Source organism: Epinephelus fuscoguttatus, linkage group LG6, assembly GCF_011397635.1.
Source record: "Epinephelus fuscoguttatus linkage group LG6, E.fuscoguttatus.final_Chr_v1".
Taxonomy (NCBI): Eukaryota; Metazoa; Chordata; class Actinopteri; order Perciformes; family Serranidae; genus Epinephelus; species Epinephelus fuscoguttatus.
The window spans coordinates 4,708,578-4,735,322 of NC_064757.1; the positions used below are offsets into that span (position 1 = coordinate 4,708,578).

The window sequence follows — 26,745 nt, forward strand, 5'->3', positions numbered from 1 at the left end:
TTTGTATTGTTTTGCGTATCTGTAACTGTGTTTGTGAGTGTGAGAATTTTAAAAGAATATTTTGTCTGCACGATTTAAAATAATATCATCTCGCCCCTTTTTAGGTCAGGCTGAAGCTGTATCAGTCTTTGCCATCGCTCGAAAGCAGAGCCGATGTTGACCTGAGTTCTGGCTCTTGCAGCATCGAGTTCTCTCTTAGTCAGTAGTCAGGTTTCCATCCACCTATTTTTATTCGCATTTTCAAATTCGAAAAAAGGCCGAATATCGCAAAAAAGTTTTTACGCTTGGAGGGGGTGGAAAAGTCAGGGTATCGATATTAGGAAAATTCGACTTTTGGCAATGGAAACAGATTTAATGAATAAACAATGACGTAGGCTACCAGATCCTACTTCTACTTCACACACACACCTGTGTGAACTTAGAGAGAGGTAGTTACTCCAGTGTCAGGTGAGTGTAGGCTATTTCACAACTTACCTGAATAGACTGGATGTGTTGAATACCGCTGCATCATGTGCACTGCCTGGTGTACCAACACAGACATCACGGCATTATGTAGGCTACGCTGACAACGCTGATATGAGTGTGATGAGAGCTCTCGCAATAGCCAAGAAGTTCCCAAGGAATCTCTCCATCTCGTCATAGTCATGGATGTGCCGGTAATTGTTTACATCAGTTGTGGACATGAGACGCTCTCAATGACGTCATCTCACAGCGCCCTCTTCTTCTACGGGTGTTCTTTTGCATTTTATTTTTCACGAGAAGCGCCACCTTCTGCTCGACCTGTTGACTCCCAGTACTAGCAAAACAATAATGAATGGGAATGTGCATAAATTCGCATTTTCTTTTGCGCATTTTCACAAAATTCCCTTAAAATTTGCGATACTTTTGGATGGAAACCCAGCAAGTGTTGGGCAGTAACGCTTTATTAGTAACGCATTACAGTAATGCCGTTAGTTTTGGCAGTAACTAATACTCTATGGTGTTAGTTTTTAAAATCAGTAACTCAGTTACCGTTACCAAACGGTGTGTTATTCCGTTATTCTTGGCCAGGTTTTAAAACGGCGCACAGCATGCAGTATTCCTTCACAAACTAAAGTTCCATAAACAATAAAAAATAGTCAAGTCAGATAGAGATATATGAACAATTCTTAGCAGAGCATCTTAATGAAACACGTCTCTCACCACCTCTGAAGTCACTGTCGACCTGCTGGCCTCACCACAGTGCTGTACATTGTACAGCGGTAGCACTTCTAACTAAAAAGTTACTTTTCTCAGTAACGCATTACTTTTTGGTTAAAGTAACTGAGTTACTAGCTGAGTTAATTTTTATTGAAGTAACTAGTTACGTTAACTATTTACTATTTTTCAGTAACTAGCACAACACTGCTCTTAGTGTTAGCTTTTTCGGCTATTTTCTTTCTTTTGCCACCTCCAGGAGGTGGAAGCGGTGGTCCGCATTTGCTTGCCATTGTTACAGAGAAAAGTTTATATCTACAAGCGTCCCTGTTATTAGCCTGTTTGTTGTCTCACAGAGTCGGGGGTGGTGATGAGGGGTTGGGGATGATGTGCGAGGGGTTACGTCAGTCGGAGGCCTCCATGTGGGGAAGACAGACAGGACAGGAGAGACAGAGACAGTTTTCATAGAACCATATGAGAATGGTACAATTCTGAGTTTTTATTTCTGGTGGAATTCACTTACATTTCAGTGTGCCATCAGCTTATTAATAGCATTTTAACCTAAACAAAGAAAAGTGTAAAATTTCCAGAAAGGTAGGTGTTGCTTTAACTGGTGACTAAATTGACCGTAGGTGTGAATGTGAGCATTAATGGGTGTCTGTCTCTATGTGTCAGCCCTGTGATAGTCTGGTGACCTGTTAAAGATGTAAACTGCCTCTCACCCAATGTCAGCTGGGATAGGCTGCTGCCCCCCTGTGAACCCCAACAGGATAAGCAGTTACGGAAAATGAATGAATGTTCAACTCTTGTTTGTGTTTTGTCAGCAATCTATTTGGTCATCCAGCCTTGTGGAGAAACCTTTAATTCTCTAGTTTTAAGGTTGTTTTCCATGCTACACAGCTTCACAACTTTTCTGGATCAGTTAGGAATCATTCTGATGAACAATCATCTTCATCATTTAACTTTCAACTTTAAAACTCTGTGATACTCTGCTGCTAACAGAACAACTAGCATATTGATTCAAAGTGGCTAATTTACAACATCACAGCTGTTTATCTATGTTACATACATACATTTATATATATAATATCTCGAAATGGTGCTGTGAAAAACTTTTATAAACTGTAAAGTGTCACAACTGCTGTCGAGCTGTTGGGCGCACACCAGGCTATCCCTCATCTGATGGGAGCAGGCACACGGTGGTCTCCCTCTCATCTGATGCAGTCAGGTAAGCCTGTTTTATCCACGTGGACCTTGCTATTAATAATATATATATTAATAATTCTTATATTATTATTTTCATAATTTCATAATTTTATTTAACAGGGACCATGTGGGGGCGTCAGTGGCGTACTGGTAGAGCAGGCGCCCCATGTACAAGGCTGTTGCCGCAGCGGCCCAGGTTCGACTCCAACCTGTGGCCCTTTGCTGCATGTCACTCCCTCTCTCTCTCTTCCCCTTTCACACTTCACTATCCTATCAATTAAAGGCAAAAAATGCCCATAAAAATATCTTTAAAAAAAAAAACAGGGACCATGTGTTATAAACATTAATCTCGAATCACAAGAGATGCATAACACCAGATTTAGCTGACAGCTAGTTTCCATCTGCGGTCCCCACATAAAATAACAAATAACAAAACAAAAAAAACAACAAGTCATATCCCCCCAGCTAAAGTGCTTATGGCATATAAACCTCCATTTATAGACATATAAATACCCACACACACAAACACATGCATATATATATACATACATATACGTATATACATACATGCATACATACACACACACACAATTGACAAAGCAGCATAAAACGGGAGGATACCCCCCCACTAAAGTGCATATGACCCACTAAAGTGCTGCGTCTATCCTCCCAACCACCCCACCCGTCCCTAACACCCCTCCCCCCAGTAGCTCCACACAGTTATAAACTCAGATCACAAATGAGAACGTATGATGCATCCAGATCAGTGCTGGCACATTTGCTTACTCAAAATTTATTTTTTTTAATTCTCTAGAAAAGTCAGGTCTGTGGGGAGCTTATTCCACTCTCTTATTGCCTTATAGGAGAAGGATGATTGGGCAAAAGCCATTTTACATTTGGGATACTGCAATGCCCCCTTGAGCTTGATCTTGTGGCTCTGTTTGACTGCTTCGAAGTGAGCTGAATGAATTTTTTAAGTGGGGGAGGTGCAGTGCCATGGACAATTTTAAAAACCAGCCGTAGATCGGAATACATCACTAAGTTCTCAAAGTTCATCATGTTATGTTTAGCGAGTATGTTACAGTGATGATACATTTGCATTTTCTTATCAAATGTTTTCAGCGCTTGCTTGTAGAGTGATACAAGTGGCATAAGAGTTGTACGATTTGTTTGTTCATGAAAAAATATGGTGGCTGTTTTCCCTACGTTAAGGGTGAGACATGAGTCCTAGAGCCACTTTGCCACTTTCTCCATGACAAGAGATAATTTATCTGCCACTTGTGCAGCATCCTTCCCATGTGTGTAGATGACTGTGTCATCTGCATACATCCCAATGTTCACATCATCACATACTGATGGAAGATCATTAATATATAAACTGAAGAGTAATGGGCCTAAGACTGAACCCTGTGGAACTCCCATGGTACACGCTCTTGACAGTGACATTACATTATTTACCCGCACACACTGAGTACGACCTGACAGATATGACTTGAACTAGTTAAAAGTATTTATGGACAGTTTTTATTTGGACAGCTTTGACAGAAGTATAGAATGGTTAACCACATCAAAAGCCTTTTGCAAGTCCAAAAACACTGCTCCTACAACTCCTCCTTTGTCTAGATTGAATTTAATGTTATCAATGAAGTAGCAGCACGCTGTTTCTGTTGAATGATTCTGAAGCCGTACTGCATAGGATGCAGCAGTGCCTCAGAGTCCAGATGTGCAACCAGCTGTTCAGCGACAATTTTTTCAACTGTTTTAGAAATGACAGGTAGTATACTGATTGGTCTGTAATTATTTATGTCATGCTTATCTCCAGATTTGAATATTGGAGTTACAATGGCATGTTTGAGGGTACTGGGAAAGGTGCACTCCAAAATTGACTGATTTATAATCTGTGTGACTGGAGCAAGAAGGTCGTTTTTATGTTTTTTAAGGAAGACAGTGTCAAGTCCATGAATATCTCTTGCTCTGGAGCTGGTCAGGGAGGAGAGAATTTTAATTAACTTTGCCTCAGTGGTGTGTTTAAGATTCAGTGTTGCTTCATCAGAGACTGTAATTTGATGAATATGAGTTTGTGTGAAATTTTGACCCAGCTGTAGTACCGAGCTGATGAAATGGTCATTAAAACTGTTTGCTATTAGAAAGCTGTCATCTTGAAGTGTACCATTTAATTTAAGTTGCGTGACTTCTCTTTTTGAGTCATATCGCCCAGAGAGTTTATCGATGTTTTTCCACAGTGTTTTACTTTTACCCTTTGCCTCCTTAATCATTTCAAGAAAAAAATTTGCTTTGGTTTTCCTGAGTTGCTGTATGACCTTATCCCTAAGCCCTTTATAGATCAAGCGATCTGTATTTAGACCTGTTTTTAGGGATTTTTTCAGGGCGGCGTCCCTTTTCTTCATCAGTTGCCATATTGAATCATTAAACCATGGTAAACTCTGTTTTGCCCTGTGTTTATGTGCGATTGGTTTTGTATACTGTGATATAATTTTTTTAATTGCTGACAGCATAGTATCACAGGTCTTGTTTCTTAATCTCATTTTAGATAATTTTCTAATCACCAAAGTGAGATTACTTTGGTGAGATTACTGATATACCAGTGATCAAATTGTAGGTTTTTGTTATACGGTCCGGTATTATTAGTAAAAATCAAGTCCAAGAGAGTTTGAGAGGATTATTATTATATATATTAATAATAATTTGTGTATTGTGTTCATTTTATGAAACAGCAGGTGGTTGTTGTTGTTGTTGTTGTTGTTGTCATGACCTGCCATGTATGAGTTAATTTAACAGGTTTAAAACAGATCACCGCCCAACAGGCTGAAACACTTTGTGTTCATGTTAATTAATAAAGGTATCTTACTATGAAATCCTCTTTGGAGTGTGCTGAGCAAAAGGTCAGGGGCACACACATCCAAACGCCATTCCACAAAGCTCAGACAGCACTATACCCTCTGCCTAGTTATCACCAATAAGCTCAGCATCCCTGACTGAACAGACTATCATGAAATCAGTTTCTATACTCACCTCATCTCTGCGTATAAAAAAAAATTAAGGATGGACAGAAACATGGAGGACAGTCAGTGTACACTTGCATAACGTTCACATTTATTTGGTTTCAAGTCCTAACACATTCTAAACATGCTTTTAACACGTAATGGATCACATTCTTCACAGGTAGTTAAAGTAACAAGAGCAGACAAGAAATTTCTAAAGAGAAAAACATTTCAATGTTTCAATTGTCTGTTCACAGGTTGATGACAGTGTTTCTTCCCTGAGATATGTCAAGATTTTTCTACTCTTTTACTTCCCTCAAACTCTTCTTCATCTCATCTTGTGCTCCTGTATAACAGGGCTCTGACAGTGGTGCATCAACAAACTTCCAACTCAAACTGGTGCCTCAGCAGACAAGACAACTGTGGCAAGATGTGGAGAGATGAGATCTGGAGCATACAGTTATAGAAAGAGTCTTCAGTGGTGGTTGTTTTGTTGAGTTGGACGAAGTGTTATGTGACCATCCATTGCTTTTCCCTATGGATGGCAACGTGTTGAATCTGCTGACAGTGGTATTTCCACCTGTACTGACACAACTGCTAACATGATTAGCAAGCATGCTACAGAGTAGCTAGCAAAAGTGTAGACGAACAACCGATCTGAACACACGTGGTCAGCTGGAGATGCATGATAAACAGCAATGGTGCTCGGCTGTCCACTTGTGTGGATCACCAAAGCACATGTTAATGCCAGTTCTAAACAGGCTCTAAATGTTCAATGCTGCACCTTCTTCTCCGTTTTTGCCAAAACAATAATAAGGCACCTTATTAAAAGCTCTTTCTATAACTGTGTGCTTAAGATCTTATCTTTCCATTGCTCTAACAATGTTACAGCGCTAGGGTTGGACACATGCTGGTTTGTGTGTGCTGAGCTTCTATAGGAGAGATGGATGATGGATCCTTCCTGAACACAGCCACAAAAAACTGAAAAACCTTTAAAATTCTGCAACCTGGGTGTAATTTTTGCAAGTATGCAATAAGATGCAGGATTTTAGTTTGAAGGCAGATTGGTTTCTAAGATTACCCATTGCTGGGTGCTGACATTCCACATTAGTAAGGCTGGAAGCTTCTCCTCTATGAGTCCAGCCCTAGTGATAACACTAGGGTAATCTGTCTGTGGTCGCATGCCACAGCGTCAGGGTCACCTGCGTGAGTGAAAGCACGTAAACACAAGGAGATGTCAGATTGACCGCAGTTACATTCTCTGATTGATAATCAGTCACAAGCTGCGTTGACAGAGTCCGATGTGATCCAGTCTCACTGTTACTGCTCTGCGTTACTTTTAACTGTCAAACCAACAAGCAACAATCATGGAGCACAATGGAAAAACACTGTCGTATCATGATGTTGTGAATACAGTGTACACAGCAAACAGCCACTCACAAGATAACCAGACGTATTCTGAAAAAGCCAACACAGGAAAATAAAGCATTGGTTAACTGAGCAAGAAATCATCACGTGAATGCTTAATCAGTACACTGACACTGTCATTGACATTCTTTCATCTTTGGTATTGGATTCATGATAACAGGGCAGGGGTGAAATAAAAGATGACGCTAATTTAACATGAAATTAAGCAACAAAAAAAAGGAGGCAGAGGATGGGGAGATTAAGAGTGTTCAGTATGTAACATACTTTACAGCTTTAGGTCAGAGAAAATAAAAGCTGCTAACAGCAGTCTGAGGTAGAGAGGATTATGAGGCAAAATGTTTACGCATTTAAAAAAAAGAAGAAAACAGGTATCAGAGCTTGTTAGAAAGCCGAGAGGTCACTGAGTGAAATAAGAGACACAAAATAACAGAACATTGGTGCAATGAAACCAATAAATAAGACAAAAAAATCACCTATTTGAAAGAAAGCAACATGATGACAAATAAAGAGGTAGTTTCAGTACAGAAATTGCAAATGACATATCCGTTGTCTGCAAAAACAATACAAATACAGAAAATAAAAAGAACACTTTCTTCAGCGCCTGTTTCAAAATATGACAGGTAGGAAGTCAGAGCGGTGGCAGTAAGGTAGCTGTGGTGAGTTCTGATTTTATGTTGATGATATTATTTGCTGCTACATTAAAGGAAAAATCCCCCTTCAGATCCTCTCTGACTGTCAGATCTCAGCTGTCTGTGATGTTCAGTGCATTCCTGGAGTTACTTTGAGATGAAGTGACTTTGTTGTTGACCACCCTGAACCTTTCCCTTCTCTTCTGCTGCAGTTCAAAGTATCCTACATGTCTCAGACTGTTTCTGTACATGCAAGTTGGATCAGTAAACAACAGTGCAAAATTGCACTCTAGAAAAAGCCCTTGCTCTTTAAATTCTGACACCAACACCTGAGATTTATTCAAATATTTTTTTTTTTTTGTAAATATATACAATGGAACTCAATTGTTGCCATTTTTCAGCAGTGGTAAAGGATTTAAGGGGGATTTTCCTTTTATGATACATCACATCATACAGACTTTATTACATAAAAATACATATCCCTGAGATTATGTGGTTTTAAGGGTCAGTTCAACAAGTGACAAAAAAAAACACACCTTCCCACTTCCTCGTAGTTCTACCTGGCTGTTTTTTTTTTGTTTGTTTTTTTCTGCTTAGATTTTAACATATTTGTCTCTGAGATTTCACTTCCCTTCAGCTCCTTTGTTTTGTAGCCTAACAAGATCATCCAGACGTCAACTGGACTTGGTGTCGCCCGAAACACTTCTAGAAAGGAAAGTCCAATCAGGCCAATCAGTGATTTGTACTGTATCTGATAATATAAGCAGCCACTCAGGGACTGCATTGTAGTTGATGATGTAAAATGCAGACTGCAGCTTGCAGAATCGCGGCTCCCGAAGCAACAAGCTCTAACTAACGTTAGTAGAGTCAACCCAGCAATAAGCAACATTATTGTAGAAATAGTCAATAACAACAAGAGTACGCAGTTGATGAGTTTCCTCAGAGGAAAAGATGGTTGATGTTCTTCCTACTGGATTTGACAAAAGCATGATTTATCAACTGGCTCTGTTGGTGATGAAGATGTTCCCCAGTGTTTTTTTCATGCCGAATGGCTGAAGGAGTTTGTCTGCCAGGGTGACTACTCCCATCTGCTGAAGGTGTTTGTGGCAGGACAGAGTCCAGACTGATACAAAGAGCGAAACAAAACTATTGAGCTCGCATCACCAGGTTATTTGTTTTGGGGTGGTGGCAGAAATCTCAGAGACAGACTTTTGAAAACCTGGACAAATGAAACTTGAACTTGACCCACTAGAGATAAGTGAGAAAATATTGTATGTTTCTTTGTAATTTAGGTGAAATGACCCTTTAACCTCAAAAGCCTGTATGCTGAATAATGCACATTTTACAAAATGGAGAGACAATATTCTCTACACACCCATCTTAACTGCTCTGGGGATCCTGGTGTCAGCAAATGAGTGTAAGTTCATTCAGGTTTAGAATCATAGATGGCTCCAAAACATCACATTTGCATTGTAAAATGATTCAAATAATACATAAAAGGCTCTGAGATGTCAGTATTGTCCATAAAAAACGTGGCTGACATTGCCTGAATAATACTTCTTTTTTCATAAACTACAGTGGACAAGGGAATGAGTTAATAAAAATCATGTCCAAAGGAAAAAAAAAATCATCCTAAATTTAGAAAATGACAGGGGTCGTCTTCACCCCCCAACCCGCCCCACCCCAACAAAAAGACAATGAATATGTGAAAAACAACAAAAACCCCAAACATTCACATCATAACTACAAAGGTACATGAAAATGTATAAAAATCAAAAGATGAAAATAGGCTAACTGAAACATTAGAAAGAAGAAAACTGCATTGGACTGGTGGTGTTGTTAAGGCTGCACACAGAGAAGTGGATGGAAACAGGAGAGAGAAGCCACGTTATTCTGAACGTTCCATTGCCTCTTGCTCTGTCCATCACCAATGCCAAGAGAAAATCCCCCCTGCATGTCTCACCTTCAAACTACATCCACTTTCACTGAATGAAGGGTGATGGAGGTGGGGACCTTGAGGGAAATAAAGTGGAAAAAGAAAAACACCTTCCTACAGAGGACCTACAATGTCCTGCAACCTACGTCTACTAATACTACAAGTACATCAGCATGGTCACTGAGGAACTCTTGAATGCAATACATAACACTCACTTTACCCTGTTAAGATTCAGGTCAGCAGGGACCTGAGAAAGAGGAACACACTAGGTGGGCAGTGGCCGAGGTCAAGGCTCAAGGTCTCCTAACCTCACCATTGTGTGCAAAAAAAGAGAGTTGTTGCGAGAACTGCATTTTGTCTGCATTTCAAATTGTTCGTACATCAGGAAACGGCAAAAAACAACTTGAGGACACTTCAAGCGGTCTGAAATTATCATCTTGTACTTAAAAAATAAAGACCATTTTTTATGGCTTTTTTTTTAAACAATGTGCATATCTGTCACAGAGGGTACGCAAGCCTGACATAAGTCACCTAAATTCTCTAAATCTAGCCTGGATACACTGAGACATGACCGTATCAATCACACTGAACCTAACCCTAACCCTTAAAGTGATAATCTGCAAACTTTGTATAAGCCAGATCATAAAAGAGATTTTGTTGGTTAGTCTTCTGGCAAGCCTTACCCAGTAAAAAATCCAGAGGACCAGATTTGAACTAAGTTTCAGGTCCACGCTTTCCAGTTCCCCTTGGATCTGGGTCAGGTCTGACTTAAACTACAACGGGTCTTTGGTCTGTGCAAAATTTTGATTGAACCTATCAAGACCTGAACACATTTCCTCTAAAACCGGTATGAGCTAGCCAATGACACTTTTGAATAGACCAATTGGCTTTTAATCTGGGGTTTTCCCAACCAGTTGGAAGGTGGATTAGCTAAGGGCTCTATTATGCTCAACATTAGATACAGAGACAGATGGAGCATTCTGTCTGTACTTTGTGTTTATTTTGTCTGTATTTGAGCACGCTTCCTGAAAGCTTGCAGATATGGATTAAACAGTGCAGTACCACCAGAGATTGTGGAGGCAGTGTAGCGAAGTTCAAGCGGTAATATAGTGAAAACAATTTTCCATCCACATACTGGAATGTAACGTCATATGGTTGTACAGACCATCACCGTCTACAAGTCTGCCTCTGTTTATAGGTACAATATTACGACCTCCTCCATCGTCGCATTGTTGTTTGTTGTGTGAAACTTGTGACTCCGCCCTCTAGTACCATCCATTGACTGTGTCTATGCCATCATAAAAGATGGAAGGAAGTATGAAAGCAGTGGCGTCTACAACGTTCAAAACGGACTAATCTATTTTCGTACATAAAGGGAGTATAAATGAGCCTTAACAGAAACTAGCACTCTACACCAGCTTTAAATGAACTGGAGGCAGCTAACACTGATACATCTGTACCATGTTGGTGCAAAAGATGTATCAGCAAACACTGATACATCTTTTGCACCAACATGGTACAGATCTGTTCCAGTTCCTGCACCTAATTCTGAACAAGTAGGAGCATTTTGATCAAAAATAAATTGGTTCAGAACCTGAAAAATTGATTCCCAGCTGGAACCAATAAATAGCAGGTTTTTCTTAAGCTATAGTGCGAACTGTGACGACATCAGTGAGCGTGTCATATTCTACAGGTTGGACAAAGAGGATGGAGAGGGCAACAATAGAGACAAGTGAGAAATCATTGGGAAAAAATGTGGATTACTGTGTTCATTACTAACACCCCATGCTTGTTTTTTGATTAAAAACAAGTATCTGTCACAAGAGAACAAGAGGTTGCAGGTAATCAATGCAATCTGCCATCTCGCTACTACCAATCCACTACTCTCTACTACTGTTTACTACTGTTGTGCATTGTGCAATGCCATATCTTGATAATGCACCCTTGATTACAATAGTTCTGATCAAAACAGGTGAAAACACAGGCTGGTTCACTACAAAGCACCAAGGTTCCAGGAACCCTGAATGGAACCAGTTCAAGAACCAGAGATTAATTGGTGGAAATGGGTATGAGTGTTTAGCACTTAATGTCGGCTCCTGTTCAGACTTGGATGCAGTTATTGTCAGTTTGGCTCTAGTAGGTCAGGTAAACATTCTTTTGACCAATGAGGACAACTTGCCGTTCAGAACTCCAAGTGTCATCTTTGTGGTTTTTGGTTTGTTCTGAATAAATTGAAGAAATGTAGACAGTATGGTGGACGTGAAACTGAAGTGATTGTGTGTTGAGAGCGGGCTACAATGCATCAAGTTCCTGGCACTGAAGGCAGCAGAGCCATCTGACAAGAAGCAGAGGGAAAACAAAGACTGGCAATCACATCTGCTCTATGCATATACTGTATGTGTGCACAAAAATGAGTGCATGTTTAGCAGCATTTAGAGTAAAATCCGGCAACATACTGGTCCGTCCAGCAGAGAGTTCTCCTCTCTAACACAGATTGATTCATTTCTTATCCTGATCCTTCATTGATAAGAAACCTTTTTTGTGGAACTATCAGCTCCCTACCCATCAATGGGTGTTTGAAAAAAGCATTGCATAACACTTTGGTCAAAAAAGAAAAACAATAAAACTAAAAACAGCAAACCTAGCTATCCACCCCTTCCCCTGCAATAAAGCCTTATATCCCTAGTCTATGATTGTAAAAAATACCCGTATGCTTCTTTTTCAACGAAGATCCCACAGATCCAACAACTGTCACTTTAACCTATGGAATGTTAAATTGACAAGACCGCCTCCCATAAGCAGGATGTCTGAGAGTCCATGCAGATAAAGTAGCTCAATTTTGTTAATTACTTTTGCATTCTCAGTGTAACAAAACACTGTTATTCAATCTTTGATTTATGCAGCTCCTCTGAACATTTAGTCTCTGATTGAGGTGCCAAAGCATCCACAGGGATTTGGATTTAGACTGGGCAACTCTTCATTTAACAGAAAGAAAAGGTACCTGAAAACAGCAACAACATTTTCCTGAGGTAGTCTCAAAACACTTGTCACATGTGTCTATCCGCCCCATCTGAATAAAATAAACTCTTTTAAAGTCTAGCTCTAACGATAGCAACACTGACACATTGAGCAAACTGGTTACACACTTGTAAACTGCAAAGACCAATGCATCTACGAGCATTTGTTTTGTACAGAAGCATGTGCACAGTGTAAATCAGCATACATTCAGCTCTGTCGTGTAATAAATATATAAAGAAAAAAGTTACAAAAAACAAACTAGCTGCTTGTCACATTCACAAGACGAGAGACCCGGCCCTTGACTTGGGGGGTCAGGGGCGTCTAGTTTCCGGAGGAGGTGGTCACACAGGGCGACGGGCCGGTCCTGTAGCTGGTCAGGCTGGATTTGCAGGAGTGCAAGACTGCTTTGAACAAGAGGGGGAGCTGCTCCAAAGGGACATTCACCAGCTTCCCTGAAAACAAGTTAGGGTTAGATTCAGGGTTGGCTTAGCGTAGTTTGGTTAAAATAAACATTTTTACATTAGTTCCATTAGTATTACTGCAGTGAGTCATCACATACTCTCTATTCTTTGACCAGAAATAATGCTTTCATTCATTAGTTTTAATCTTTTTTTTTTTTTTTGCTTGGTGTAAAATGTTGCAATCAGTGGAACTCAACACTTCCTGCAAATATTTCAAATTAAAAGTCAAGCAGGACAGACAGGGATTATGTTGGAGGATTTTCAATGGGAAGCCACAGACTGTATAAATAATAGATGTAGCTACCATTATGTTATCCATTGGTTTTTGGACTGCCGTTTTGGGGCCTTGAGTTTGGCATTTTGGCCGTCGCCATCTTGGCTTTTCAGAGCCAGAGGTGACCATTGGTGCTTCTCAATATCAAGGAAGGAATCTTGAAAGGCTGAATTACAAGGAGGCTACGTCATCAAATCTCATAGGGGGACTGTTCTAATGTCAAGGATCCTTTGAATTCTACCAAGGACCGAGTTCTTCCTTCAGAGAATTTTCAAGGATGCATGAGTGTATCATCAGCAGGCATGAAATACCCACAATTCTTTGCACGTGATTTGCTGGAACTAAAGGTGGGGCCTCTTCAATGATGCACACCTAGGCACTTGCTAGCCTGCTCCAATGTGTGTTCACTGAATGCCAGGATGAAGTCTTGCCTAGCCTCTGTAAGACCCGACTTGGAAGGACCTGTCCTACCAAGGAAGCACCCTTGATTTTAAGAAGTGCCACATATTTGGATGAGAGGGTCGAGCTGTGGAGGAGTGAGGAGTGGATCTGACTCACAAACTGTGGAGAAACCTCACAGACCGCCTTGTCAATCAAGCAGTGCCAACCTTACATAGTCATAACTTTGGGCCTTAATAAAATATAAATGGGTGAGTTAAAAAAAAATCACCCCCGTACAGTTGTCTTGAATGCTGAAAGTTACATTTTAGAGACCAAAACTGTTTTTTTCGTGCTGTAAACATGCTTATTTCTGCTGTCAAGTTGGCCATTTTAATATTGGGGTCTATGAGGATTGACTATTTTGGAGCCAGCCTCATGTGGCTGAGAGGCTCATAAGAGGAAGTGCAGTTTTTGGCACTTCATTATTGGCTTCATTTTTCAGCCCCAGAGGTTGCTGCTTGTGGGAAACATTAATGCAGGAAGTGTTGACTTTCACAGAAGCACTAAACAGAAAAACTTGAGGGAATATAAATATAGGTATGTCCTTTAAATGGTAAACTCTGTCATTCGCCTCACAGAGAGGAGCGTTAGCAGCAACACATTCTCACTCTGACCTTGTCACATATCGACGTTTGGTCATGGACTTTCCACGTCGACATATGACATGCGGGGTACCCTGAATGAGCTGGTTGTAAATGTTTGGGATGCCCTGTCAACTTCAGCATATTACATGCATTTTCTGTCTGCAAAGACACTTCTGTTTTCACAGCAAATGTACAGTTTGCATACAGTTTCTTTCAAAATAAGTTTTTTTTTCCTTCAACATAAAATGCACAGTGTTTGGCTTTATAATCATGTGGGAAGGGAACACCAGCCTCCCAAGTTAAAGTCTGTGTTTGTTGGACCCGTCCACCAACCCTTTCGCCGACCCTAGTGGGACTCTAGCCTCCTTAACTTATGTTGTTGTCCCGCCGCATTTTCCCCCGACGCTTCTGGGTGCCGTTACACAATATTGGTGACAGACTGCATATCACACTGATATGACAGGATGGCTTTTTTCCATTGGTGTCTGACGCCAGAAGTCACTGCCCAAGTGCCAGTATTTGATGACCGGGTTGCCAGGAGGTGTAGAAAGGCTACATTGTAATTCCCCAAACAGTGCTGCATGTACAGTTCTGCCTCAGGGGTGTTTGCTATGTTTACATGTCTAATTCTGTATTTTTGCCTTTGTGCTGAACATTGCAGTAAACCATGGATGTATAAAGAGAACTGGACAGCATCTGAGGCACGGACCTGTTTTTTTTTTTCTATAAAAGTTGCTCAGTGGTGTATGAAGCCAAATGGTTTGACTTCTGGGTGTAAAATTAACCAGATCTTCCGCTAGAGACTTAAGGCGGCCAAGCAACTTAAGTTTTGCCCTCTGCTAACTTGAATGGGGATAAAATGATTTATTTGTTTGGCTCCTCTAGACTTTTCAAATGTTATTATACTGAATGGATCAAATTCCAATAATGAAATGAGTCATTTAGCAGGGGTTGTAACATTTTTAAAAAAAATTATGAAATGATTTACAGACATTTCTTTTAAAATGTAATTCTATGGGTAAAAGTCTTTTGGGGCCCCATGGCATCTTGTGACAGACCCACAAGTTGTAATTTAGTGGTCTAGCCATTATGTCAAATTGACTTCCAAGCATGGCACTGTGCCTGGGATCTTAAATAACAGTCTTATCCTTTTTCTTTTCCATATGGTCATGGACATGGTCTGTTTTTTGTTTGTTTTTTAAAGCCCCTGAAGGAAAGAATTTTGTCTTAGGCCACTGGCTGTTGAAGCAGAATACCAGCCATTTATTTGGTTATGTAACGCTAGATGAAATCCCTCTAAAAAAAAAACAACAACAAAAAAACAGGAAGTGGTGGGAGAAGAGGAATAACATCCAGAATTCTTAGTAGTGTCTGAAACAAGAATTTATGTCTTAAGTTACCATTATCTAAAGGCAGCAGTGTTTATTACACCATACAACAGACTTGTGTAGAATTTCACAACAAAACTGCTGACCATTGTACTATACAGTAATCGGAGGCCTTACCTGCGATGCAGCGGATCTCCGGGAGACACATCATGATCTCAGGGAAGCGTTTGGGCTGGTGCGGGTACTTATATTCAGTGTAGTCCTGACACACATACCAGTAGCGCTTGTTGAGCTGCTCGAGCTGAGAAATGTTGGACAGTCCTCTGATATCTGCAGAGACACAAATGAAAAAAGAGAGTCATATGGGGGATGCTGTAAGGGTTAAGAAAAGCGTAAACTCAGTAAGAGCACAGCTTGCATCATTACCTTGGTTGAGGAAGTTGATGGCTTTCATACAGGCATACTCCTCATTACTGATCTTCAACTGGTGGAATTTGCGAAACAGATATATCAACCTCTCCATCACTTCCATGCCATCCTCGCTGAAGCTGAGGAATCACAAACAGACACACATACTTGTCAATTATGCTGGAAAAACGTAAAATGTATATGAAATAATAATGTCTCCAAAGGGTAAGGGATTTGTACCATTTGAAGCTCTTCTCCAAACAAAACAGAAGATAGGTTTACTGTTCACAGGTTCACAGTAAAATCCACTGTCAAAAATTATAAAATCCCTCAAGCCCCATTATCTTAAGCTTCTATGCTTCAATGAACAAGGCAAAAATTAGGGAGGGAATATGTCAGATCGACTGAAAGTGCTTCACAAACTAATCCCACAGCTTTTGAAGTAGTTAGAAAGATTCGCAAGGTTTAATTCCACTCATCAAAGCTCTTTTCCCTGCCTTTCTGGCTCTCGCAGTGCCAATCTCTCTCACAAACTTTAGTGCTGTCACTGTAAATCAGATATTCACTCCTAAAGTGCAGACAAATTAAGTGAAGCAGCAGAACAGCACTGTATATTAGGAGAATGTGTGTCAGGAGGTCAGATAATACCGGTCTGATTTACAGAGATCCAAATCCCCACACATCCTCTCTTACCGAGCATGGGACATGCGTGTATTTCACATGCCAGATGGTGCTAGCCACAGCACTGCCCTGAGGAGTCCTCCCATTCACGGACCACTTCACTGGCCCTCTTCCAACAACAATACTTAACCATGCTGTGATAAAGAAAATATAAAACTTCTGGAGATACTGAGCTAACAGAGTGGAACGTCTCGCCTTTGTAGGGGATTGTTGTTGCACTGAAGAACATTTAATTCCTGATATCCACCTTTATACTTGGTGAAATATTGAATTGGCAAGGCTTCCACAGGCAAAATCTAGTGTTTAATATCTTGTGTATGTTAAGAGCCTCCATGAAAGAGAGGTAGGAGGCAATGCGAGTCATTATAGGTCAGATATTACCAACATATATGAATAAGGGTAATTTCTTCAGTCATTTTTCTGATATGTAATGCAGATGTTGGCATAACCATGTGGCTTGCTATCACATTGTGGTGCTTTTGTCTGCTAGATCATTAGGCCTTTTCCATATACATGAGCTGGCTTGGCTTAATTTGCTTTGACTTGGCATTTGCATCTCAATCTAACAGGGTTACTGTTTGGAGGTGTGTCTTCATGCACTTGTGTCATGGCAAACACAACCCTGAGCACTTGATACTAGTACTTAGGGCAAACATTTGTCTAAGGCTTTCAGGGCTTAGCTGCCTATACATGTTACTAGAGAGTGAGCTGACAGGCTAAAGGTAGGGGATGTGGACCAACCTGTTACCTTACTGTCTCGGCTCTGATCAGACAGCAGTAATTCGGTCAGATTGCTCTCTGTTTAGCGTTGGTACTCCACTGGCAGTTGATTTGTAGCCTTTAAACACGTGGACAATTACTTAAGACAAAATTTCATAGAGGAAAGGAGGAAAATCCATCATTCATTTTCTTCTGGTACTCAGAGACACCTCTCAGTAGGTAGAGAGACTGGGTAGGTAGAGCTCTGAAACTCTGTCTGAGCCTGATTGGGCCTGAACTGACCTGCCAGGCTTGGACAAGGCAGGGCCATGAATGAGAGAGTGAATGTGATGGAACATCAGAGAGGGAGAGTGATGTAATGAGAGGGACAGAAAGCGGGAGGAAGAGAAAGGGGGGGGCTGCAAGGCGACTTAGCTGGCAGTGTTTGTTTCTGCCTGCCCAGCAGTGGGAGAGACATGTGTAACATGCAAAGAAGAGTGGTGATCATCATCTGCATGCCACATCACCATATAGTTCACCGTTCACACTAGATGCATATAATACAAAATATATTTCTTTTATAGTAGAAATTCAGGTTTTTAAATCGGGCTTGGACCCAAACTGCTGCCATAGGTCAGGCTGTGGGTTTGGACAAAACTGTGCAGGTTCATGTTGGATGGGGCCTAATTTTTTGGGCCCAATCAGAGCACTGTGGTCCCACACCTGGCTGGTCCAAATAGTTTCTCTTCAGCATGCCCCCTTAAACTAACAGGTTCTATACCTAGGTTAACCCAACCCACCTAGCCTGACAAGCCAGCAGGGCAGTGTGCCTTGACACTTGTCAAGTCAATGAGGTTCATAAGCAGCGCCTACTTTGGTGAGATTTTGCTTGGCAAAAGTATTCTGCTTAAAACTGATCTGTCTGGCAATAGCAGTGGAAGCTATTTAAACATGTCACTGAATCATATCTGAATGATAAGAAGCCCATCCGATGTAAAAATAGTGGATTTGTGCACTTAGTCCTTCTCAGGCAAGCTTGGGGGTTTAGTGTTGCTGTAGCTCGACGCTATGCGACCCTTTTCTCAGAGAAAGGAGTAGAATACATGCAGTTCACATACACCAGCCAAAATTAATACATATAAATGCTTGAAGCTCCACTCATTACTTAAAGTGTATGTCATATAAAAACTTAAGTAATGGTCAAAGTTAAATATATGGAATATTTACGGTGTGTTGATTGAGTCACATTACAGCTTGTGCATTGAGTAACATTACATGTTAATGTTCCACCTTAAAAATCCCAGCAGTCGGCCCGGTGAATTAAGTAATTTTTTTCTCTGACTCTGGCTACTACAAGAGGCAGCAAAACTTCCTTGCATTTTATAGTTACAGTCTGCTAATTAAAGTCTCCACAATATGAACAGTGGCTTCTGCCTCAAAACCAGCCACAACTGAGCCCTGAGCAGAGTGACCGTCCTCTATTGGCCAATCAACAGACTGCAGTGTTAACATTTCCACCTTTTAGTACCCCAAGGTACCCCAACAGAAGGGTGACCAAAAACGGTATTGGTACATAACGTTTTCATTGGTACCATCCACAACTTTTCACAGTGGAAACAGAAAAAAAGCATATCGAACTGAACCACACCGTACCGTACTGCTCGGTGGAAATGGGGCTTACGTTTGTCAGCCCACAAAAACCTGCGTCAAAGCAGTATTTATTATTTTGTGGGCCACAAGCTGTAAAAATAATATTGACAGATTATGAACTTATTATATTGCTATGATGCAAATTTTCTGTGGGTTTGTAAGTACGAGTGACTTTATTTACATTACAAATACTTATTTGGCCGGATGTTTATATAAAAACATTTATCGGTACAGCTTTAGGGTGGTAAGTCAAATATCATCTGTGGTCTTTGTCTGATGCTTAAAAACAAATTGTAGAGGGTTAGGTCTTCTTAGGTCTTGCACTGAACTGACGGTAGCTTTACACTAACCAAACCCTCTGACCCCTCTTTCCTCTCCAAGTCCTTGCCACTCACCCGTGCAGCTCATCATCAGACGGTGTGTACTTGGCGGTGACATCAGCCAGGTCTCCGAAGATCTGGGCGCTGTAGATGGTGAGGCAGGAGAGCAGGATGAGCTCCTGCCAGGTAGAGCTGAGCAGGCAGGTGTAGTCTTCAATGGAGAGCTCACAGAAGAATGGTAGCTTCTTGATCCAGGAGATCTGACGGAAGAGCAGCTCATCTGCCAGGCGACACAGCAGGGCAAACAGCTCCACCTGCGTCACTTTGTACCTGGGGAACACACCAAAGGCATTAGGGTAAGAAGAATAAAATATATGTCCAAATTATTATTGTGTGAACCAAGATCAGATGTGTTCACTCTGGATCACCTCTAACATGATGCAAGTTGTCTGAAAACAACTTAAATTCTAAATTCATGCTGCCCACATTGTTATGCACCACACTAATCGTCAGAGCTACAAACTAGACCTGCCAGTCGGCCAGATGCGTTCAAAAATAAACTGTGGCAGGCTCTATTCTCATAACTTGTGTAAGTTATTAGACTACATGGTGAATGCTGTATCAGATTTGAATCCAATAAATAAAATGCATGTCTTCAGTGGGCTTGGGCCACAATTGTACCTCCATGATGTGTTATGTTTTATTTAGTAGAATATGACAGTGACTTCTAAACTGGTTAAGTCTATTTTGGCTGTGATGCAAAAAGGTAAATGTTCTTTATGGAATTTTTCTTAATTTCTCCAAAATTGAAATACTGTAGGATTTGCTGTCTGTGTCACAGAGTAGACAGGAGTTAAAGTCATTGAGTGTCTTCTGTAATGACGATTTGTATCACCAGGTGGCTCCCATTTTCTGCCCTGTCTTGGTATTCAAGTGGCTGCACATTATACATACAGAGGGCAAAAACATTTTTGACACTTCTTCCAGTTTTACATGAAATATTTAGCAGAATTTAGTAATAAATGAATACAATCCTGAGCATTTGGAGGCATGCTTGGAAATGGAATAAACAGACCAGTTTTTAATCGAAAAGAAACTTTCAAACAGCCACATTATTTAAACAATGTGGTGTCAACCAAAAAACACAAGTTGTTTCAAGTCTTTGCTAGCAATTTGTATTTAACAGGCTAAAATATGACAGAACACTGGTATGGGTCTTCCATGCATGCATTAGGTATACCTACGTCAAGATGTTTTCTTGAGTGTTGATGAAAAAATGAGGTTAATTTTTTAAACATGCAGTTTTTCACACAATATTCGGGTGGAGAGCATGCATTTAAGTTTTCAACTGAAGAATACTGTTCAATGCAATGCTAAAGCGTTGAACCTTGGTCCTGACTCCTCAGCCTCCATCCAACCATCAATCCATCCATCCATTTTCAACTGCTTATCCGGGGACTAGTTATGGGGGGCAGCAGGTAGAGCAAAGTGCCAGCCATCTTGGTTTTGTGTTGCACTTACAACACCTGGCCAGAGGGCTGTGGTGTATGGCATGATGCACTAGGGCCCACTGTAGTGGGTTATATGTAACTATAGCATCAAAACCCATGCATATACAAGAAAATGGCTTTAAATAGTTGTCCACTATAGTGACCAGTACGCATGAAAAGGTTAAATCAATAAAGAGAAGATGAGAGGAGAACCTAACGTTTCCTATCAGCATATCCTGTATTTACTGAGGAGGCAAATGGTCTGTGTTGTATCTACCAAAGAGCTAAGTGCATGTGGTATCTTGTGTATGTGTTGACTCACCCATCTTCTATGAGCATAGGAGTTGCCAGGGGGGCCAGGTCCTCAGCAGCCACCAGCTGCAGCACCAGTGGGTGGGACTGCGGGTAGAGGCTGCGGGGCTGGGGGGCCAGCAGGCCAGACTGGGCGGCGTAGCTGAACAGGTGAGGCAGGAGCTGGTAGTGTGTTGACATAGAGGTGTTGATGTACTGGTCCCTGAGAGCTGCCGTGTAGCCATTCATTTCCACAGAGCGACTGAAAGAACACAAAGGTCTTTTATATCTCTCTCGTTTAGATTAATAGTAGAATAGGAGATGCACCTAATTAACCATCTTGCCCAGAGTCAGAAAAGACTGATATGTTCATATCTGCGTGTCCAGTACAGAGCTGAACTAACAGTTGACCCACTAGTGTCTGATGGGCTGTGAGCAATTAACTGCCGAGCTCAGGCTGGTGTGGGCAATATGAAGGAGATAGAATTTCAGTAGAAGTTTGGGCGGAGGCATATGGTTTGCTTACAAGAAAGTTAATGTGTTTTTGGGGTGATGAGACAAGACATGGCAGAGTTAGTCTCTCAAGAAAACTAAAACTGTGCCATTGTGACAACAAGTTGGATCTAAAGCCGACAGAGGAGGTGTCCTTACTGGCTACAAGCGTCATTTTAAGGTTGAGGTTTCAGTGGATGCCTTGCTTCTTTTCATTTCTGTCGCATGCTTTGAAAGCACTGCAATGGATGAAGAATGGCAGGTTCATGAAACTGAAATAAGGAATTATCTATACGATACCTCTTTGTTTCACTACGAAAACGTAAATAAGGGGGCAGCTGCCTGGAGGAGGATCACCAGAAAGCTGAAAGTTTCTGGTAAGCTAAATGACCACTGGTAGGCTACTTGCTCTTGGCTTAATTGTATGGCATTTCCAATATGTGTTTTCTGTTTCTAAAAAGTAACATTACAAATGTAGAACAATAGAAATCAATCTACTCACCCATCTTTTAAGTGTCTGATCATAAGTGCATGGTTTGTTTACGTGACATAACAGAAGTGCCTATTTTAAGGGATTCATTGTGGATAGATAGCTTTGATATTACACGATGCTACACACTAGTCAGATGCTAGTTTTCTGTTGGGAAACAGTGTTATTATTTTCCACTCAGGAACGGCTGCTGAGCCAAGTGGGACACCTGGTAAAATTCTGTATACCAGTCTGGTCAAGTGTTTTCACACCGGCCCAAACCTAGTGACCGCAGTGTAATCCACGTCATGTCCTGTGTCCTGCATGCTCTGCCTTGGCGCCACCCCTCACCTAAATCGAACAAGTATTTCCGGTAGATGAGAACACTTGTGACACAGACAATCTCCTATTGTGTGCTACATGTGAGAGAGGGAATCTCCAGACAGTGTCCTGACCTGATTCGCTGTACATTGTTCAGAGTTCATATGAGAAAACAGCTTAAATTTCTGTAATGGACACTTACAGACTGTTCCATTGAACTTCATATCCTTTAACCTTTTGGAGGAGCTCCGCTCTTTCTTAAGAAAATTTTCAGAAACTTATAGAAAAACTCTGCAGCTCATTTTGTACCGGCATACCAAAGCTTACACTGCAAAGGAATGTTGTAATTGTTGTTCTTTTCTGCTCAGATTTCACTGGATAAGACAAATATTCCTGTGACTAGCTATCAGGCTGTGGAGATAAACCGTATGTCTATACAAAATAAGACGAAAATAAATCCAGTCATGCGAGTAGCTAGACAATATTTGTCCTTGAGGAGTGCAGATAGACAATGCGCTCGTCTCCATAGCAAGAACAGCAGATAGTGCAGAGAGTTCTTTGTGTTTGCTATCATCACCAAGCCTGAGGAGCTTCATATTCAGGCATTCTTTGGCTTATGAATACCTTAACTAAAGTCTGGGTGAGATGGGAACGAGGTGTTAGACTGTCAGGGCCGGCTCATTATCTCAATGATGGGGCGAATACTGGCGCTATGCGGCTGAGTGGATGAGATGAACAACTCACTTGGATGACAGAGTGGAGGCAGGTGACGGCTGGTTGCCCTCAGAGGCTCCGTTGCTTGGAGAGCTGTGGTCGCTATCACCGTTGTTGCCCCAAGTGTGCTCCGGGGCTTCCTCCTTGAACTCCTGCCCCGACATGATCCGCTCTATCTCCTCCTCTGTGATCTAAAACACACACACAAAGAGGGTGTAGGATAGTACTTTTTGGAGCTTACAGCACATCCTCATGTGACTGAAAGCACTGTGTCTCTGTTCAATTGATTAGCATTGACTAGCACCACACTGCTTTTCACTAAAATGCTGAGGAGCAAGGACGCAACCACACAGTGAAACAGGAGGCGAGAGAAAGAGAGGAGGCAAACAGGTATGTGTGTGTGTGTGTTTGCTTGGCTGATATACACACACCTAAAATAATAGACTCCTTGCCGGTCCATGAAGGGAGAAAACACAGACAAAAGCCATTTTGAAAGGCATTAGCATGCCAGAAAATGTGGTGTCTTGTATCTGTGACTGGGGTCAATTCACTTTCATTTCCATCAATTCAACACATACACTGAAACAGAAATTCATTCCATTTTAATGACAGAGAGGTCCTCCTTTTATTAGGGCTTAGAAATAAAGCTGTCGTTTAATGGAAGCGGCTGTTTCTGTTTTTTTGACTTGCTGAATTGAGCTGGAATGAATTGACCACGTCCCTCCCTTGAATAGTGGCTCAGTGTTACCTAGTCTCATGTCACACATTTCCCTTGCCATTTGTTCTCTCACCAGTGTTAATAATGAAGCCGGCGCTGAACAGGGAATAATCAGCAGCTGAATGATTATACTGATGATACAACAAGGTCAGGGCTCACTCACATTACATGCTTCAAAGTATCCCCACACCCAAATCATTAGCATTACAGCACTCCAGCTCGGTGTTATTTAAGTGAATGGCTTGTGCTCTGAATGCATTCACGGTGAGCAAGCTGACTCTGGAACTGAGCCACAATAATATGTATAGAGTGACTCTGCAGTGGGAGAGGGTCAGTGAAGGTCACAAAAACAACATCTCTGGTGAGTATTCAACTTCAAGCCAGAAATTTACCTGTACGGGCCCGATGCTTTTGTTCCTCCCTCCTGGCATGCCATCCTCCCTGATTGCTACATGACAAAAAGAAAGAACAATAATCTAAATCTTTATGGTTCATAAACACAGCATGGCTCAGTAGTAGTATCATAGCTCTACCTAGTGGCTGAAACTAATCACACAGTGCTTCACTTCATAGCATTTATTTCCATGAGGTGATTTTTCAGTCTGGTTCAAACACAGCTTCTCCTGTTATTGTTGGCAGACAGATATGTTTTGTCTGTTTCCTGGGAATGGTTTGTTATAAGATGGGAGTTAAATGAATCTATTTCACATGTCAGGAGAACCTTACTGTAATCACAGTATTTGGAGAATAAATCATATAAAATGAGACCATCAGGCTGACTGAGCACTGAAGGTTTTTTTTCACTTACAATTATCATTCACTAGGAGGCAGCGTTGTACTTAACCTGATAGAGCCATCTCTGGTACTCATTGCAGTAAGTCAAGCCAAAGAAAATCCCAATGTTAGGTTGCAAGTGGCTTCCTTCCAGGAAGTTAGCAGCAGATAAATCAGTTTAAGCATGTGACATGTTTGAGGTTTCTATTAAGCCGCCACAGGAGGTAGTAACATCACCAAAACAATGTCTGTATAAACTGAACAGCAGGTAGGACGGGACCAAAGGCAGGACAGGTGTCATGTTTTGACGACTTATTATGTGTGCAGCCCACCGCGGGAAATTTAAAAAGTAACTGTCAGCAATAAGCGGCTTACTCAAAGTTGGAAAACAGTGGCAGTAAATGTCCACAAATTGGTAAAACAATGGGGTATGGGAGCTCCTTAACCTCTGAGTAGAAGATGCGATAGATAGACAGACAGACAGACAGATAGATAGATAGATAGATAGATAGATAGATAGATAGATAGCTGCCATATAACAGGGATGGTGAATGATTATTATTGCAATGTTATGCCATTGTTATTGTTCAGAAAATGCTGCTGATGTGTATATGTCACAATAGAGGCCAATGTTGCTGTGTTATGTCACGCCCGTCACACCTCTTTTGCTTCCTCCATGACTACATGTTATTTAAAATCACACACAGGAGCAAAATGATGCCGCTGTTGTTTGGTTCTGTGAAAAATTCAAAGACGGCATAAAGGAGCGATTTGGTAGTGGCCCTAATCAGCTAGCAGCTAACAGTGTTATCTTCATGACTGTTGCTAACAATAGCAAAATTGCTAACAGAGCTATGTCTGCCTGTCTTTATGTATCATTTTGTCATATGGATGACTGTAAATTCATTATCATGATCTGATCTGTGCACACAACATCTATTGCACATCTGTCCGTCCTGGAAGAGGGATCCCTCCTCAGTTGCTCTTCCTGAGGTTTCTACCATTTTTTTCCCATTAAAGGAGTTTTTCCTTATCCACTGTGAGGGTCCAAAGGACAGAGGGATGTCGTATGGTGTAAAGCCCTCTGAGGCAAATTGTGATTTGTGATATTGGGTTTTAAAAATAAAATTGAATTGAATTATCTGCATAGACTGAAATATAGAAATACTAGCCATTGATGGTTTGTAGGAACCCACAAAAAGAGAATCCATCACCCAAATAACTGTTGAGCTGTTGGCCCACCACACATATGATCAGTCTGACCTTGTTCTACAAAGATTAGACTGTGTGTTATATGATTTTTGTTGTTGTTTTTATGACTATTATTTTTTCTTCAATTAAGTCAACTTTAAAAGGGGTTTGTGTTTGTTATATGGGAATGTTTTGTTTCACAAGTTTATACATTGATTTTGTCCATAAAGAGACATGTGTAATTAAAAATGTTCTTTATGTTATGTCTTTTTACTTCATTTTTTGGTGAAAATGTACTAACACTGTAAATGGACATCTCAACCATTTGTAGAGGCTCATAATCATCAAAGGTGGCGCCTTTAAAGGTTGAAATGAAAACTGAAATGATGTCCATGTTATGTGCCCACACTTTACCTTTGCGGTTCATCCCCATTTGCAGACACTTGAGCAGGCGGCAGTATTGGCAGCGGTTGCGCTGCTTGCGCGACATCTCGCAGTTCTTGTCGCGACTGCAGCGGTACACACGCTTGTTACAGATGCTGCGCTTGAAGAAGCCCTTGCAGCCCTCACAGGAGATGATTCCATAGTGTAGGCCTGTGGCACGATCTCCACAGATAAGGCAAGTACGCTGGTCAGCTGGATCATCTGCAGGAGGGAGAGAAAGACAGAGAAAATTGAGGCATTTAGAACCATTTCCACCCACTTCTTTAGACTAATTCATCCACACTGTGGAAAAAAACATAGTGGGTGCAAAAACCTCGCTGGAGGCACAAGTTTTTAATTGAGATCATGGGGGCGGTTGGGGCTTAAGCGCTAGCCAGGCACTGGCTAATCCAAAGGATTCTTAAGCCCCTAACTCTCATTTTGTGAAAGTGGAGGTGTAACAGGCAGCGGGACTGGGAGTGGAGACGTCTTGTGTATGTTTTATTCAGCAGTTTTGATGAGAGGAGGCAGCAAGCTTAAATGACACAACTGATTTGTTTACAGTGTCTCCTTTCTCTTTTTCTAACAGCAGTATCAGTATCTACCTGGGAGGACCTCATA

At 41.1% G+C, this 26,745-nt stretch overlaps 1 protein-coding gene across 2 annotated transcripts in view; it reads right to left on the bottom strand.

The window, feature by feature from the left end:
- Positions 1-5,494: 5,494 nt before the first annotated feature.
- The window catches only part of nr6a1a (nuclear receptor subfamily 6, group A, member 1a), a 140,012-nt gene continuing 118,761 nt past the window's right edge, over positions 5,495-26,745 (bottom strand). For both annotated transcript variants that reach the window (XM_049578801.1, XM_049578802.1), the window contains 8 exons: positions 26,116-26,346; positions 24,129-24,184; positions 23,049-23,209; positions 21,054-21,284; positions 19,317-19,571; positions 15,910-16,031; positions 15,661-15,813; positions 5,495-12,847 (listed from right to left, as the gene is read on the bottom strand). In XM_049578801.1, coding sequence (XP_049434758.1) covers positions 12,717-12,847; positions 15,661-15,813; positions 15,910-16,031; positions 19,317-19,571; positions 21,054-21,284; positions 23,049-23,209; positions 24,129-24,184; positions 26,116-26,346 — 1,340 coding nt within the window. In that variant the 3' untranslated portion in view covers positions 5,495-12,716. The remainder of the gene's footprint in view (positions 12,848-15,660; positions 15,814-15,909; positions 16,032-19,316; positions 19,572-21,053; positions 21,285-23,048; positions 23,210-24,128; positions 24,185-26,115; positions 26,347-26,745) is intronic.